The sequence below is a fragment of the Phaenicophaeus curvirostris genome, chromosome 6 (genome assembly GCF_032191515.1).
Source record: "Phaenicophaeus curvirostris isolate KB17595 chromosome 6, BPBGC_Pcur_1.0, whole genome shotgun sequence".
In the NCBI taxonomy this organism is placed as follows: Eukaryota; Metazoa; Chordata; class Aves; order Cuculiformes; family Cuculidae; genus Phaenicophaeus; species Phaenicophaeus curvirostris.
The window spans coordinates 43,953,044-43,969,403 of record NC_091397.1 but is presented as its reverse complement, the minus strand read 5'-3'; the positions used below and the strand labels follow the sequence as shown (position 1 = coordinate 43,969,403).

Below are 16,360 nucleotides of genomic sequence, written 5' to 3'. Positions count from 1 at the left end.
GGTTTCCAGTTAAAATCTTTCCCTGTTCAGGGAAAACAAGGTTTCTAGAGTTAAAAACCAGGAAAATACAGAGGTTTCAAGGATACAGATCATCAACACCAGCTGCACTGAGACAAGATAGCCTGTCTTGAAAGACAGCGAAGAAATCTGAAGAGGAGCAAAAAGATCTCAAACCCAGAAATTATTACTGGACCAAACCATTGTGTGAGGGGCTGCTAAATAGTCTGTAAGTGTGTAATTGCACAGGGATGTCTTTGTTCGAGTTGGACTCTCTCCCCAGAGTCGACCACAGTGCTGTATCACTCTATTAAGTTATTTTATAAAATCAGATACCTGAAAGTCTCCTTTGCGAAACCATTCTAACTTTGGTTACTTCAGAACTAATGCTGGACATCCGGGTGGAAAGATCTGATGCCCAAGAGTTTAGCAAAACCTCAGATTTGGACTCCAGAGTGAACTCAGGCCAGATGCCCAGGAAAAAGGTAAATGAACTGGGGAAAAGCGTGAGGGAACTTTGAAACCTTAGCTGAGTGACAGAGGGAATAGGGTATGCATATGTAATTATTTAGGTATTAACATATATAACTCCGTTTTCCCTCTGTATGTTTCCTCTATGCAATAAGTAATAGCATGACATTACCATTGAACTCTATTATAAGTTGCGCTTTTATTTAAATATGAGTTTTATCTAAAAAAACCTCAGTTGTGGCACTCCTTCAAAACCGTTCTCTGGGAAGGCTTGGCAAACCGATGTTTTCCAATGACAACCTCTGATTCTAGCAGTGCTAAAAGACACTGTAAAGGATGGATTCACTTACGGGAGACACATAGACGTCTTGCAGTCACCTTTTCTAGAATGCAAAAAAGTGGCATCCCACTTTGTGATGTTGCTGCTACAGGTAGCTGATCAGCAAGTCCCCCAGAGTGGTTCTGCTGGTCTCAACAATGCTGCATGACATACTCTGCAGTTTGGGCTCACGTCCAAGCCCCGTGGTAGGGATTCTCACCCGTACCCACAGCTGGATGCCTTGCCTCTGCCAGGAAGCGATGGGATGCTGGAACAGCGTGCACAGTGCTGGCAGGGAGCAAGTTGCTGGTGCTGGAGGAAGAAGACTGACAGCAGCTGAGTGAGTGTTATGGTAAAATGGACATGAAGCGTTGCCCAATCCTGGCATGAAAAAAACCCCACATTTAGAAAGATAAAGGAAGCAGAGTTCTTGGACTAGTTCAGCCCCTTTTTATTACTGAAGACACTGCTGGTAGCCTCCTTCACCAGGAGACCTGTCTTAAGTGGTTGAGCGCAAAATGTAGCTTGGCTGGGGCCCAAGCACACAGGGTTAACATTCAGACCTGGCACCTCAGTGTGTGTTCAGATGACCTCCTAGGTCCTTCTCCCTCCACAACGGGCTGCAGACACCGTTTCCTAGTGGCCCTCATATATATTCGGTCCATGATGCTTAAAAGTATTTTAGAACAGCATCCCCTCAGAAAAGTTTGTGTGCAGCGGTGGGGTTTGAGCATGAAGGTAAGTGAAACCAGACCGGGCTATTTTGCGTGCTCACACACAGCACGCAGAGACAGAGGAGTATTCCTAGAGGGCCAGACTTGAGCGTTGTACTCAAGGCTGTAGCAGCCTGGAGACCTGCATGTCTGATGGGGACAGTTTCAAGGCCACTTTTGGAACTGATGAGTGTGCTGGGCTAGGTGGGGTGAGCACCAGGGTGGAGGTGATGGGATGCTCGAGGACCTATTTTGGACAAGGGCCACTGGGAATAATAAGCTCTGATAGCCACTATCGCAGTCCTAATGGTGTGGGACCCCCTTCCTTGTGCTATCAAATCAACCTAGTGCCTCATGTATGCAAATGCCGCTCTTAGGAAAAGAGCCCTGTGGGGAAGGAATTTCCCATTTCCAAAACCAGGCTGCAGCCCCAGTGTTATTTCCTCCCCGTGTCAGGTCAGCATGTGAGCTGATAAAAATCCCTGGGTTCACATCCTTCCCAGAAATGCCAGTCAAAACCCAAGCAGCTATTCACCCAAAGTACCAATTTTATAGTTCTGTGTGTCTATAATCTATTTACCAGCATTCCTACTTCAGTATGTGCCTGTTAATAAGATTAGTAATTAAAAAGCTTGATAGGAATTGGCAAGCGTAGCTCCTCCGCCTTTCCCTCCCCTCCAAGCCGGGCTGGCGTGGAGTTGGAGGCAGGACTGGCAGAGTACCTGAAGGAGTAAAGGCTGGAACACTCTGCTGAAACCTCTGCCTGCAAGTAGGCAATGGAGAAATCCCGGCCTCTATGGGACAATCCCTTGCAGTTCATTTTTGCCTGCATTTCCTATGCTGTGGGGCTAGGAAACGTGTGGAGGTTTCCATACTTATGTCAGATGTATGGAGGAGGTAAGTGTGGCTTGTGTTTCTTGCTTCTCTTGAGGAGCGTGGCAAGCTTTAAATACAAAAATACGTTCTCTGTGTTATCACCTAAGCAGGGTCCAGGGCAGAGCAGGAGATCAGGCATTTTATGGGTGTGCAATCTCTTCTATTGCTGCTTTATTTTACAGATTCTTCAGCATAAGGCTTTTAGCTGACAGCTGCCCCAATACAGGGGCATTTGTTTCCTAGAAGTGCAGTGAAGCAGTGGGAAGACCAATGTTCTGTAAAAAGGATGGAAGTAGAATAAGAGATGTGGATATACATGGTATTCATTTATTACATTCTTGTTCCATTGAATGACTTTGAAGGCATTGAAAGTAGTTCAGGTCCTTGATAGTTCACTTGGAACATACTGAGAAAGCGAAATGCTGATGCTGATTTAATTTAAGGATCAACTGTATCATTTCAAGTTGCTGTCGTTAATGTGTTGTCTCTTATATGAAGCCTTAATTTAGAAGGAGATAACTTGGCTGCAAATTTGCCTTGAAGTCGGCTGAAACTCCTTAATCAACAGGACTTCCACAGCTAAAGCCTCCTAGGAAGCTTTAAAAACAGGCAATAAATTGTTTTGGGCTCAAAAAAAAATGTTCTTTGAAAGTTCATCACTTCTAGGTCTGACGATGTCTGTATCATATACCAGCCACAGATGTTCTGCCTTAGAAATCGAAAGTCACTTAATTTGATTAATTAAAACACAGCACTATCTTCTAGCATACAGCTTCCACTGCTAAATGACCCTGTTTTGAAGAATTCTGATTAAGAGCCTCTCTTTATAAGACATCCCAGATTTACACTTCTTCTTGCACTGCATCTGTTGTTGTAGTGTTGAACACATCTCAGTTGTGCATTAAGTGGCAAGATGAGCATCTGCCTCATTTGCTTCTGTCCTGCTTCTGTCTGCACTGAGACTATCAAGGGCTTTTTGCTTGCTTTGTTGGCTTGTAGCTTCCTTTTAAATGCACGTGTTGTGGTAGGAATTGGTTCATTCTGGTTGTTGAAAAGCGAGCTCAGTGCTGGGACGACATCAAAGCTGCTCTGTGGGATTCAGGTCAGAAAAATCCAGATAATACACTGGGTAAAATTACAGTAGAGGCTACATGCTGGAGTGGCTGAAGAGTTCTTACGTGTTTCAGACAGAAGAAGTGATAGATGTGCAGCATTTCTGTGTGTATTCCTCTGCACAGATGCCCTTGAGGCACTGTGTGACACTGAACTCTAGCACAAAGCTTAAAATGCAAGTGTTTCTCTATGCAATTAAACTGCACGTGATTAGTTCACTAGCAGCTTGTTCTGGCAGACACCCTGAAGGACAGCAGAACTCAGACATTGGGGTCTTTGTGTGGTTTATCCTCTTTTTATCTTATTGTAGTGGATAGTGAAAATTCTCAGAAATGTAACCAAAACCGGAACACTTGATTAACCAGAAAAAAAGATTCAACAAACCCAAGTATTTTATGAAAAGTGTGTTTTCGTAAGACTAGTTTCTCCACTACTTTCATCCTCCCCGGTTAAATTTCCCAGGGAGAGGCAACTCCCCCTACTGTGAACCTAAAACTCCTGACAGCAGGCTTTGCTTTTCTTAATTGTTTTCCGTTGCCCTCTTAAAAAGGATTTGGTGGCTTTTCAGGGTCTGCAAAACCCATGCAGACAAAGCATCATTTCAGGAACTTAAAAGCTGGATAGGCCAGGCAATGGGCTTAGGGGAGGATGCCAGTCACTGCTCAATTGGCATCTTCCTTGCAGAAAAGCACAGAGCCAGTCCCTGTCCTGCCTGGCAGTGATAACACCCTTATCACTGATGTTACTCATCAACAGGGTATTTGCAGAATTTACAGCCTCCTGCCTTTCTGTTCATGAGCATATCGCTGCCTCGTCCTTGCTCACCTCCAGAGAGCAGAGAAAGGAAGGTCGAAACCTCATAAACAGCACATCTGTAAGCAGGCTGGGCCAGGCTGAGACAACCCTGGGATGGGTTTATCGCAAGGCAGGAGCTCAGCGGTGCTCAGCCCTGGGTGAGGAAGCCCCTGGACACCAGGCAGGATGCTGAGCAGAGGCAAGGGTGCCGCTAGCCAAGCCTGGTGCCTTGACCAGACCCAGGGCGTGCTCCTCATGTTCTGCCAACTGCAGGGGTCTGGCCTGGGGGCTGATAGGGTAGGGAGGTTGGTGGGGTTCACAGTGGAGAGGGAGCTGGTTCATGCAGCTGCCCTGAGTCACTTATGAGGCGTTTTGGTTCTACCCTTTATCACAAGCAGCGTCAGGGGCAAAATCTGTGAGCAAACAGGATGAAGAGCAAGGAGCAGGGGCTCAGCGCCAACACTCTCAGTTGTGAGGGGGCGTTGGAGTGAAGAGCAAGCCTGGAGCTGCTCCTCCTTCTTGCAAGGTGGCAACACCAAGCACATAGCAGTGCTGCTGGGAGGGTGGAAAGACTTTTGCTAAGTGCCCGACGCTGATTCCTGCCATGGTACCTGGCAAAACCTCTCTCTGTGGCTGCTGGGGCAGCTCGCACCCTGCTGGGACAGAGCGGCTGTGGGAGCTCTTCAACCTCCGACAGCTCCCTTGTGGCATAGGAAGTTATCTAACGGACTAACAAAGGGGTTGTTAATAACGATAGAGCCAGGAGGTGGGAAATTAATTCCCAGAATAAACCGGATTTTTGCTCAGTGTTTATTTCCAGTTCTTTGCCTCAGTCGCTGCCTGGAGTTCATACCTCTGTGGCGCTGCACCAAGCCCATTGCAAGGAATGTTAATGCCACAGATTAAATCCTAAATAAGAGATATTTATGTAAATATTTTTGGCTTGCTGAAAAAGGGAGGCAGGAAAGCCTCCACAAAAATCCAGGTTTTGTCTCAGTCAGCAGCTCTTTCTGAAGCGAATCCTGAGTCAAGGGGGTATTTTTTTTTCCAGCAGAAATTTAAGCCAAAGCACATCCAAGTTGTTGGGTGGGAAAGTCCTTTTCCCCGCTTTGCTGCCTGCCCACCCATTTCTGCTGCTCCTCTTCTGCAGGAGCATCTCTGTGGTTCTATGTGCTGGGGAAGCAGGGGTGAGGGGCAGGGGAAGGCTGTGTGCCTCCGTCGTCGTAGGGCGTGTTCCTACAGGTAGGATCCCAGGGGAAAAGCCTTCCCCTTATTGCTGGCATTTGCAGGCTCAGCATAAGTTTTGGGGGGAAGTTTTTTGTAGCTTTGGGGTTTTATTTTAAGCAATGACAGGCTTCAAAATGTTGCTTAAAGCTCTATTCTTCACAGATGTTGCTGTTGTTTTTTTCATTGAGTGCTTGAGCGGTGCTGCAGACTGCTGCACACAAAGTAAATCTTTCCCTCGTCCTCTTTCTCTCATTATCTTTTACAAGGTTTGGCTGGTGGTTGGTTACCCTTTAACAGCCACAGCCCTGAGCGTTGCTCAAACCGCCTGCGAAGCACCTGGGCAGCCCCACCGCACCAGGGTGCCAACCGGCACATTTTAACAGCAGAAATGCCAGTGCTGCCAAGCGCTTGCGGAAAAATCCCTGCACCCAGGCACTTGGTGCTCACTGGCATCCGGGTTGTCACCTGCAAGCCCAGGAGATGTCCCTCAGGCTTGTGCTGTGCCCTCAATAAACAAGATGCACTGAGGGGACCCAGCTCCAGCCACCTCCTGGGACACTAACAGGGCAATTTGGCCACGAATAAGGCACTGTGGTGTTTATTATCCTGCTGATCTGCTGAAGTGTCTGTTGGGTTTTTCTTGCAGGTGGCTTCTTGATCCCCTATTTTATCATGCTGTTTGCTGAGGGGATGCCGCTGCTCTATCTGGAGCTGGCTGTAGGGCAGCGCATGCGTCAGGGCAGCATCGGCGCCTGGAAAATAATAAGCCCCTACCTCTGTGGTGTTGGTATGTTCTCAGTTTTCATCTTTCTCTTTAAGTGCCCAGGGAACATGGGTGATTTTTGAATGGAAAGCTTTGTCCTTCAGAGAAGAAACCAGGCAGGAACTGGAGTTTTACTGGGTCTTGCCAAATTATTCAAAGCTGTTATCTGGATGCACACAGCTTGCATTTACCTCATTCCTCATGGGATGTCGAGGTCAAACCCTGACTCACTGTACTGGTACCTCAGGCACAGAGGTGTGAGTCCCCCTGCCCTGAGGCAGGCTGCCAAAATCACAGTGTGAAGGCCAGCACTTAACCCAACCCCTGGGGCTGCCCACACTGGACTCTGACCCCAAGAACATCATCTTGACAAGCTTAACATTGAGCAATAAAACGGTGCCTTAATTTCCTACCATCACTGCCTACCATTTACCAGTGTCTACTCTTAGCTTCATTATTAAGTTATTAAATTACCCCAAAAGCCTAAGCAGTCTCTAATTTGCTTATAGCAACACTTTATTTTTAATGATACATTGACTATTCACCCTCTCCGGGGGCTAAAATACAAAATCCAGTGCAGGAAAGCCCCGACAGGAGGAGGGGGCTGCAGCAGCGGGGTCATGGGTCCATGCAGAGGCAAAACATCACAGGGTGTTACTGGGCCCTGGATGTTTTGGGGTTTTGCTGCTGACTGAACACCTCTCTCCCTGCCCACAGGCGTTGCCAGCGTCGTTGTGTCCTTCTTCCTCTCCATGTACTACAACGTGATAAATGCCTGGGCCTTCTGGTACCTCTTCCATTCCTTCCAGGTGTGTGGGTGCCCAGTTGCATGGCTCAGCCCCACCATGGTGACTTAACATCGGTGCTGGATGTTGCCTCCTCTACCATCCTCATCCCTGGAGGAGCAAAAGCTCCAGAAAACTGCCCAGGGTTTTTCTGCAGTGAAAAAATGAGATGGGGTGTCCCACTGTGGTGGCTCCCCAGGGTCATCAGGGTTTCTTCTCAAAATGCAGGTCAAGGCCAGCCTGTGATGCCTTGCTTACACACGCTTTGGTGGCCATGGTGTCCTCCACCTTGGGGCTGGTCTGTCCAAAGGCAGAGGGTTGGCCTGGGGGAGAGAATCAGGAGGGTCATCCTCAGGGAAGAGAGGCAGAGGGGGTATGTCCTTGGGGAGAGAGGACATCCCCAGGGGGAAGGGTCAGTCTCAGCCCCAGGCAGCACAATGCAGGGACAAGCAAGCCCAGGGTTTAGAAAGCCACCCTTGCCTTCGTGTCCCCTGTTCCTCGCTGGTGCCCCGGCTCTCCCTGCCATGCTGGGAACTCACCCCACACCTCTCCCATCCCTTGCAGGACCCCTTGCCATGGGCCACCTGCCCCCTGAACAGCAACCGCACTGGCTACGAGGAGGAGTGTGAGAAGACGTCATCCACCCAGTACTTCTGGTACCGCCAGACCCTGAACATCTCTCCGTCGCTGGAGGCCAGCGGGAGCGTGCAGTGGGAGCAGGCGCTCTGCCTGACGCTGGCCTGGCTGGTGGTCTATCTCTGCATCCTCCGTGGCACTGAGTCCACCGGCAAGGTGAGCCACACACCAGCAGGACAGCGGGAGGATTAACGAGTGCCAAAAAGGCAGTGGGCATGGCCACTAGGACACTTGTGGTCATGGCATCTCCCCCAGAGCAGCTGATGCCACTGCCCCTGCCTCCCTGTTGAGTTGCAACCGAAGAAGTCTCAACCAAAACACTGAGTGATACTAGAACAAACACAACACCAAAAAACAAACAGAAGAGTCCCTTAAATGCAGCCGTCTCTGCTGCAAAGCCAGCCCCCAGGCTGCTGGCCATGCGGAAAGCCACCTGCCATGGCAGAGCCGTGTCAGGAGACATCTATTTCTCAGTCTTTGCAAGTTAAAAAAAAGGTGCCCGTTGGGCATTTTTTCTCACTTTTTATTCACAGCAGAAGTTGTGAGGAAGGGGAGGAAAGCAATGTCCCAGCTGAGCCTGCACTAAGCAGCAAGCTGAGGGCTGTAATCCCCAAATCGTCTTAGCCAAATGCAGAAAGCCAAGAGACTGTAAACTAAGAACAACCTCTCAAACTTGCTGCAGCTGGATTTGGGGGGTCAAAAAAGAAAGAAGTAAATAGCCAAGGAGCATTGAAACAGAGTCGTGAAGACAAGGTCTCATCAGTGGAGATGTGGGATGCTTCCTCTGCATCTTTTGTGCAGGAACAGCAGTGGGTTTGGGCAGCGGGCATGGGGCTGTCCCACGGGGAAGGGAAGTGGCTGCATCTCCAGTTGTGTGACAGGGAAAAGTAGATGTCAGCTAGCAGTGCAGGTAGGTATGAATTGGAAAAATATTTAGTAAATACCCATTTGATTATCTTCCCAAGTCTTGTGAAGGCATTATTTTTGTTAGTTTTTATATAGCTGCTGGGTAAGCCGTTGGGGTCCTTCCCAGCAGAGAGAAGGAGATTGCATTCTCCACTTGTTTTCTTTTCCAAGTGGCTTATTCCAATGTGGAGATTGAAATTCAGAGGTTTAATCAAAAGACAACTGAAAGATTTAATTCCTCCCATCCGTGTTACATGCAGTTAAAGTCTTCTTCCCATCTGAATAAAACCAGTTTCATTCAAGTTTGATTTTGACCTTTTATGAAGTCTGCTCACCTTCCTTCTAGAGCAGCTGATGGCTAACCTTTGCCTATCACATTCTTGACAGAGAATGGTTACAAACTGGTATTACTCCGGTGTTACATGCACAGAGCTGAGCTTGTAAATGCTGCAAATATCTTAGATTTTGCTTTTATCTTTCCAGTCAAAGAGAACAGTAGGACAGGTCTTTCTTATTAGTAAAAAACTTGCTTCCCTAAAACATAAATCTAGAGTTAGATTTATCTGAAAATATTTCTTTAAAGATCAATACAAGGTAGCAAATAGAAAAAAAAAAGAAGAAAAAAAAGGAAATTATTTATGTAAAGTAAATGAGAAAGAGCTATTTTTTACTATGGTCAGTTTTGCATATTCCTTAGGCCAAAGTATTTTTTCCCTCTTGCCCCCAGGTTGTCTACGTAACAGCCTCTTTGCCATACTGCGTTCTTATCATATACCTCATCAGAGGATTAACACTCCACGGAGCTGTGAATGGGCTCATCTACATGTTCACACCAAAGGTAGAGGAAAAATTCACTGAATTTTTTTTTAAATTTTATTAGTTACAAAATGTGTGGGTTTTTAAAAGGTGGCAATTCTCCTTTTCCTTATATTGGATTTTTACAGCAGCAACTTAGGTTATGCAGCTGGAAACCCCAGATGGGACTGGTGGGAGGCTGTTGTGCCTCAGTGGCCTCAAGTTGCTTGCTTTCTCCTGCAGAAGATGGTCTGCTTATTAACATACCCTATAGCACATCACTTCCAGACCAAGCCGTACCCTGTCCCAAAACAACCCCAGCACTAACTCGGGGGCCCAAAGGGGCTCAGCCCATCTGCATCCTCACAGCCTGGAAGGTGCATTGCTCGGCATCCATGCGGAGCTTCATTATCCCGCTCTCCCCTTCTGGTTTTGCAGCTGGAGCAGCTATCAAACCCCAAGGCCTGGATCAGCGCCGCTACACAGATCTTCTTCTCGCTGGGCCTGGGTTTCGGCAGCCTCATTGCGTTTGCCAGCTACAATGAGCCCAGTAACAACTGTGAGAGGCACGCAATCATCGTCTCGCTAATCAACAGCACCACATCCATATTTGCCAGCATTGTGACTTTCTCCATCTATGGCTTCAAGGCGACGTTTAACTACGAAAGCTGTATAGACAAGTAAGAGCCTGGTATTCCACTTGTTTCCCACTGCAGGCAGGGAAGGTAAAGGGGGGTGTGTGTGTGTGTAAATAAATAACAGCATGCAGCACTGCCCCAGATCTGATACTGCCCTAATAAAGCTAACGGCATGATTTAAAGTGATGAAGGCTGTGTCAAAAGGTGTGCCTTTTGACACTTGAGTGCTGCTTCCAGATATGGAACAGGTTGAGAGGATGAGTTTGCCTGGGTGAATCACAGTGACACTTGCCCCTGCTTTGGGGGTCATGGGGGATTAATACAATGGGGGGATTAATACAATGCAGTAATGTTCAGATCCCCTCCTTTAAGGCTAAACCTTGTGCTGGCAGCTCAGCCTCCTCCTTGGTGATGCTCTGGAGGGGCCCAGGAGCCTGCAGGATTGTGCCCCAAGGCAGCAAGCTCACGTGCTGTCCCTGGCACAGAGCCTGTGGCAGTTACACTTTTACTCATATTTTTACTCTTTTCAATCTATCTGCTGATCAGAGAGGAAACCAAGCTGCTACTCCCTGCTTGCTGCCAAAAGGGTCCTTAAATTGGTGGGATGTGGACATGGGACTCGAGGGCAAAGGGAAAGAGACACCAGCTGGCACTCAAAAATACCTCCCTGTGAGTGCAGGAACGGCTCCTTCTGAAGCAAAGATGAGTGGAAGGTTGCCCACATGCCAACATCACGCTGGAAGTACCACAGCTCCCACCCAGGGAGATCAGAGCCCTGGGACTGGCAGAGCATCCCCATGTGGAGGCCGCTGGAGAAGGGGATGAGGTGTAAAAGTGGTATCAGTTTTGTAAAACTGGTATCAGTTTTGTACCTTGGCTTGAACGCCATTGAATTCCTATAATCTTTTCCAGGGTGATCCTGCTACTGATGAACGCTTTCGACCTGGAGGAAGGCTCTTTAACAGCAGACAACCTCGATGAGATGAAAGGCTACCTCATGGCCACCCATCCACAGGAATATGCCCAGTTGTCACCACAGCTTAAAAACTGCAGCTTGGAAGCTGAGCTGGACACAGTGAGTAGCTGCTTTGTGCTGGCACCAGGGCTTCTCCCTTTCCTTTCCTCCAGCCAAGCCCTGGAAGCTACTCAGTCCTGTGTGGGCACATGTTGTCCCCAGGAGCCACTTGGCCAGGAGCTGTGATGGGGCTCATTTCTGCATCTTGTTTCTTGGGATGGGGCAGGACAGTCTTTCTTGGGGTGGCTCAGCCCAACGAGGGGCTTGCTTGGCTCGTTAGCAACCAAGCCGGATGGTGATGCAGCCAGACTGCTGGCTGCATCTGTGGGACAGGGCAGGTCTCAAAGGTGTGGGGCAAATGTTTTTGGCTGGAAAGCTGCCTGGAGGAGAAAAACCTGGGGGTGTTGGTTGACAGCGACTGAACATGAGCCAGCAGCGTGCCCAGGTGGCCAAGAAGGCCAGTGGCATCTTGGCTTGGATCAGAAACGGTGTGACCAGCAAGTCCAGGGAGGTTATTCTCCCTCTGTACTCGGCACTGGTGAGACCGCTCCTTGAATCCTGTGTTCAGTTCTGGGCCCCTCACCACAAGAAGGATGTTGAGGCTCTGGAACGAGTCCAGAGAAGAGCAACAAAGCTGGTGAAGGGGCTTATGAGGAACGGCTGAGAGAGCTGGGGTTGTTTAGCCTGGAGAAGAGGAGGCTAAGGGGAGACCTCATTGCTCTCTACAACTACCTAAAAGAAGGTTGTAGAGAGGAGGTTGCTGGTCTCTTCTCCCAGGTGACAGGGGACAGGACAAGAGGGAATGGCCTCAATATCTGCCAGGGGAAGTTTAGGCTGAACATTAGGAAAAAATTTTTCACAGAAAGGGTCATTGGGCACTGGAACAGGCTGCCCAGGGAGGTGGTTGAGTCACTTTCCCTGGAGGTGTTTAAGGGACGGGTGGATGAGGTGCTGAGGGGCATGGTTTAGTGATTGATGGGAATGGTTGGACTTGGTGATGGGGTGGGTCTTTTCCAACCTGGTGATTCTATGATTCTATGAAATGTTTCTGCTAAAAGTGGGACTGTGTCAGTTTCTATCCAGCTGGAATAAATCAGTGAAGATCTCATCAGCTCCTGCTGTGCAGAACCACCACCACTGGTGTATTTTTGTCATTGTGGAGGATCAGGCTCATATGTCTGTTCTTATGTCTGTTATCCAGCTGAGGAGCTGCCCTTATCTCACTTCTTCCCCTCCTTCTCACTGGCAGGCCGTCCAGGGGACGGGACTGGCATTTATAGTCTATTCTGAAGCGATCAAAAACATGGAGGTGCCCCAGCTGTACTCTGTGCTCTACTTCGTCATGCTGCTGATGCTGGGCATCGGCAGCATGCTGGGAAACACGGCCGCTATCCTCACGCCGCTGACCGACAGCAGGGTCATCGCTGCCCATTTCCCCAAGGAGGTGATCTCAGGTAAGCACCTGCCACAAGCCGCATAGGCCACGCAGGGAGAGAGCACGTGTGTGCAAAAGCTTTGGTGCCCCACAGCTGGTGAAGGTCCTTCTTTGACCTCAGGTGGAACAGAAGATCTCAAATATGCTGCCAGCAGGGTTTGCCTGCCCAGCCTGTACAGCACTTTCCTTCAGGAGCTCTCAAAGCGCTAGGGCAGTTGCGGCTGTATGTTTGCAGGCTTCCAAACACACCCCAGCTCCTTCAGACTGGTGTTGATTAACCAGTGAAACTCAAGGGGCCAGGAGACACTTGAAGACGCCTGCAGTGAGCGGCTCTTCAGTCATATCGCTGGTATCGTAATTGTAAACCAGCTCAGACTTTTTGGCCAAAAGCAATACATGCTCCCGTTCAGGCATGGAGAGTAGTTGTCCCACCTTAAATCCGGTTTTAACTGGATGCCCAGCAGTAAGAGCAGATGCTGCGCAAACATACAACGAGGCTATAGCTTAAGACTCGGTTGTCTTTGCTGTGCTGGTGTGCCATGACAGTGCAGGTCTAAGGAGTAGCACTTTCAGGATACACCAGCACATTCACTACCCATCCACACCCACCACCCCGTGTCTTTTCCAAAGAGCAAAAATCTTTCTCCTCTGAGAAAACTGCTTCCCGACAGAAATCAGTAGAAATCCCACCAGCTTTTTAGCCACAAGCCATAGGACATTTCCCCCATGCTATTAGATTTCCAGGTGTGACAGCAGGGTCCCTGTTTTATCCACACAGGTGTTGTGTGCTTCATTAACTGCGTGATTGGCCTAATCTTCACCATGGAGGCTGGAAATTATTGGTTCGATATATTCAATGACTACGCAGCCACCCTCTCGCTGCTGCTCATCGTGCTGGTAGAAACCATTGCTGTGTGTTACATCTATGGGATAAGAAGGTAAAGCTCAAACCCTCCTTTGCTCATAGCAGGACAGCAAGGGTGTGACCACTGCCCAAGACATGCAGGGCCAAGAATAAAAATACCAGCCTGGGCTAAATTTTTCTCCTTCACTGTGGTATCAGCAAGGCAACGGGGTCTCCTCTGCCCTGTAGACCCCTTCCAGGGCCTTGGGCTTAGGGCTGCCTGGGGCTGAGGCTGGGCTGACACCTTCTGTGCCTGCAGGGGAGGGCGAATGAGCCATGTACACGGCTCCCTGCTCTTGCCTTTGGTCTCAAAAGCACCTTCTGCCAAAACTCAGCTTCTTTCACAGCAAGTCAGCACAACAGTGCCAATAAGTCTGGTTTCAAAGGCTGTCGCCTTGCACATTGCTGCTCTCCCCAGGTCTGGGTAAAAGCAAGAATCAATGTCAGGAAAGGTTTTGCTCAGCAGAGGCGTTTGTGCTCGGGGTGTCTAAAGGAAAAGGCTTTAGTATTTGCTTTGCCAGTCTGCTAGCGCAGTACGCGTACAGGCACCGACACTGGCGTTATGTCCGTGAGTGCCGAGCCTTCAAGGCAGATCCAGATGTCCTGCATGACTACAGATGCCATCGCCAGCATTAGAATTGCCTTCCTCAAAAATAGTGAAATAACAGTGGTGAGAACAGCTTAACCACACATAAATGAGTAGCATTTTCTCCACAATACTGAAGCATCATTGCTTTTCTCCATCAGCTTACACCAATACTCAGGTCAGAACACTGGAACTTTTCCATGCTGTACCTATTTCTAGCTACTCTTCTGCAGTTCGGGATCTTTTTGGAACGCCTGCTATCTTTTTTATTTGATTTCACCCTCACCACATGATCCTGGTGAGCCAGTTCCTCAGACAACACCTCCCTGCTCATTAGCTCCCCCTTTTCCATCTTACACATTTAATGCTGTAGGTAGTTTTGAAGTAGCTCAGATTAAGGTATCGATTGAGCATATGCAGCTGTTCTCAAAAATAAGTTTGTTTGGATTTTTTTTTTTAAATACAGATTTGAGAAAGATCTTCACACCATGATTGGACGCAAACCAAACTGGTATTGGAAAGTTATGTGGGCTTTCGCTAGTCCTTTGCTAATTGTAAGCCTATTTATATTTTACCTCACCGACTACATCCTCACAGGAACGCTGCAATACCAAGCCTGGGACGCCACACAGGTAAAATAGTTTTGGTTTTCGGGTTTTAGACTTTCCTTAGCTTCTGCAAGGACAGAGCCTGCTTTCCTATCCCCAAAACTGCCTTCTGAAAGTGTGCAGCTGGAGTTGGGACTATCCCTTAGTTTTCTGGAAATGTAAAACAGGGAAAACTTGGCCTACTGACAATGCCGTTGTTCTGTAAAATGGACTCATCTCCCTCCACTGTCCTTAATCAACCCAGCCAAACAGCAAAATTTTATTCATGTTGAAAACCCAGTTATCATCTTAAAATAACGGTTCAAACAGAAACGTTCCTTCCAAAGTGTAGTATTTTGAACAAAATTACTGGTGTTTTAACTAACTGAGGCCCCACTGGAATAAAGAGCTTCCATAATTTCCATATACGTTCTCCTTTGTGGCCAAAGTGCTTTTCTACAAATGCCAATTTGTACAAAATCACTAATTATTTCTGGATTATCGCTGGTTTCAAAACCTTTGGTAGAAACGTTCCTAGCACACAGAAACAAATTACAGTCATTGTTTTCATGTCATCCCCGATTTGGGACCCGCAGCGGGCCTGGCCCGTTGACTGGGTGTCAGCACGAGCCTACAGGCTCCAGGAAAGGAACTGACAGGGGTCAGCACCCAGCCACCTCATTAAGAAACATTAATGAAGCCAAAACCTGCTCTTTACCAAAGCTTGCAGCAAAATTTCCCCACTGTTCCTGTCAGTAGCTCCGTTCTTATCAATTTGAAGCATGTCCAGTTGGAAAAAAACACTGAAGACAGTCAGGGGGCTGCTGCAACCTGCAAGTGCTTCTCAGGTGTCCTGCTTAAGTACGCGGCTTTGCTCCAGACCCAGCTGCAGGACACTGAACTCCACAGATTCCACACATCCCATGCTTCCTCTCTCCCTTGCAGGGGCAGCTGGTGACAAAGGATTACCCGGGCTACGCCCTAGCAGCCATCGGGCTGCTGGTGGCATCATCCACCATGTGCATACCCCTGGGAGCACTACTGACTTTCATAAGGAAGAGACTGAAGAGGGAAAACGTTTCAACCGTTGCATGAACGCTACCAGCTGGATTTGGGAAAGCTTCACCCCCATCGTCGGCGACCGGGCACTTCTGGAAGACAGCGGCAACCATTATTTGTAGCAGCTATTATAGAGTTGAGAATCATGGGTGCTATATTGACCAAAAAGTGCTCTCAGGAGGTTCCACAACGGCTGGGGGAAAAAAAAAAAGCTCTTCTGTAACAAGATGAAGCTTTACTATGGCCTCTGTAAGAGGGGAAAAAGCAGAAGAGCAGCTCACAAAATGCTAGCTAGCACAAATTAACCAGCATATCAATCCATTACAGAACGTTAGGTAATTTTCCACTTGTAGCACTGCCTGTGCGGAAACATGAGCAACCAACTAAGCATGTTCCTGCACTGAAGTACCAGTGAATCAAGAAAGCCATGCTCTAACACACACGTTATTTGAAATGACTTCTGTATTTCACCAACAGATGAAGCTATTGAAGTCTTGGAATGCAAATGCGATATCCCTTTCCTACAGGGGATGATATTCGAGGTAACTGTGGCCAACACTGCTTTCTTATGTGTCCAGCAAAGCAGTTCATATATATGCGTATATATGTATCTATATACATGAGCTGCAGAAGTTCTGTATTTCCAGAAGTAAATCTCCAATTCCAGTATGAAACTGTGCTGTACTTTGTATTTTCTAGGGATGCACTTCAAGTACACTAAAAGAAATGTGTGATAAAGC

General features: G+C 48.1%; 1 protein-coding gene across 1 annotated transcript; it reads left to right on the top strand.

Annotated features, from left to right (window-relative positions):
- The first annotated feature begins 2,103 nt into the window (after positions 1-2,103).
- On the top strand, positions 2,104-15,656 carry SLC6A20 (solute carrier family 6 member 20). Its single transcript, XM_069860010.1, has 11 exons — positions 2,104-2,397; positions 6,158-6,298; positions 6,992-7,083; positions 7,624-7,851; positions 9,329-9,439; positions 9,835-10,076; positions 10,947-11,109; positions 12,299-12,503; positions 13,263-13,422; positions 14,441-14,606; positions 15,507-15,656. Exons 1-11 carry the CDS (start codon positions 2,277-2,279, stop codon positions 15,654-15,656), a joined length of 1,779 nt encoding a protein of 592 aa, XP_069716111.1. The 5' UTR covers positions 2,104-2,276.
- The last annotated feature ends 704 nt before the right edge of the window (positions 15,657-16,360 follow it).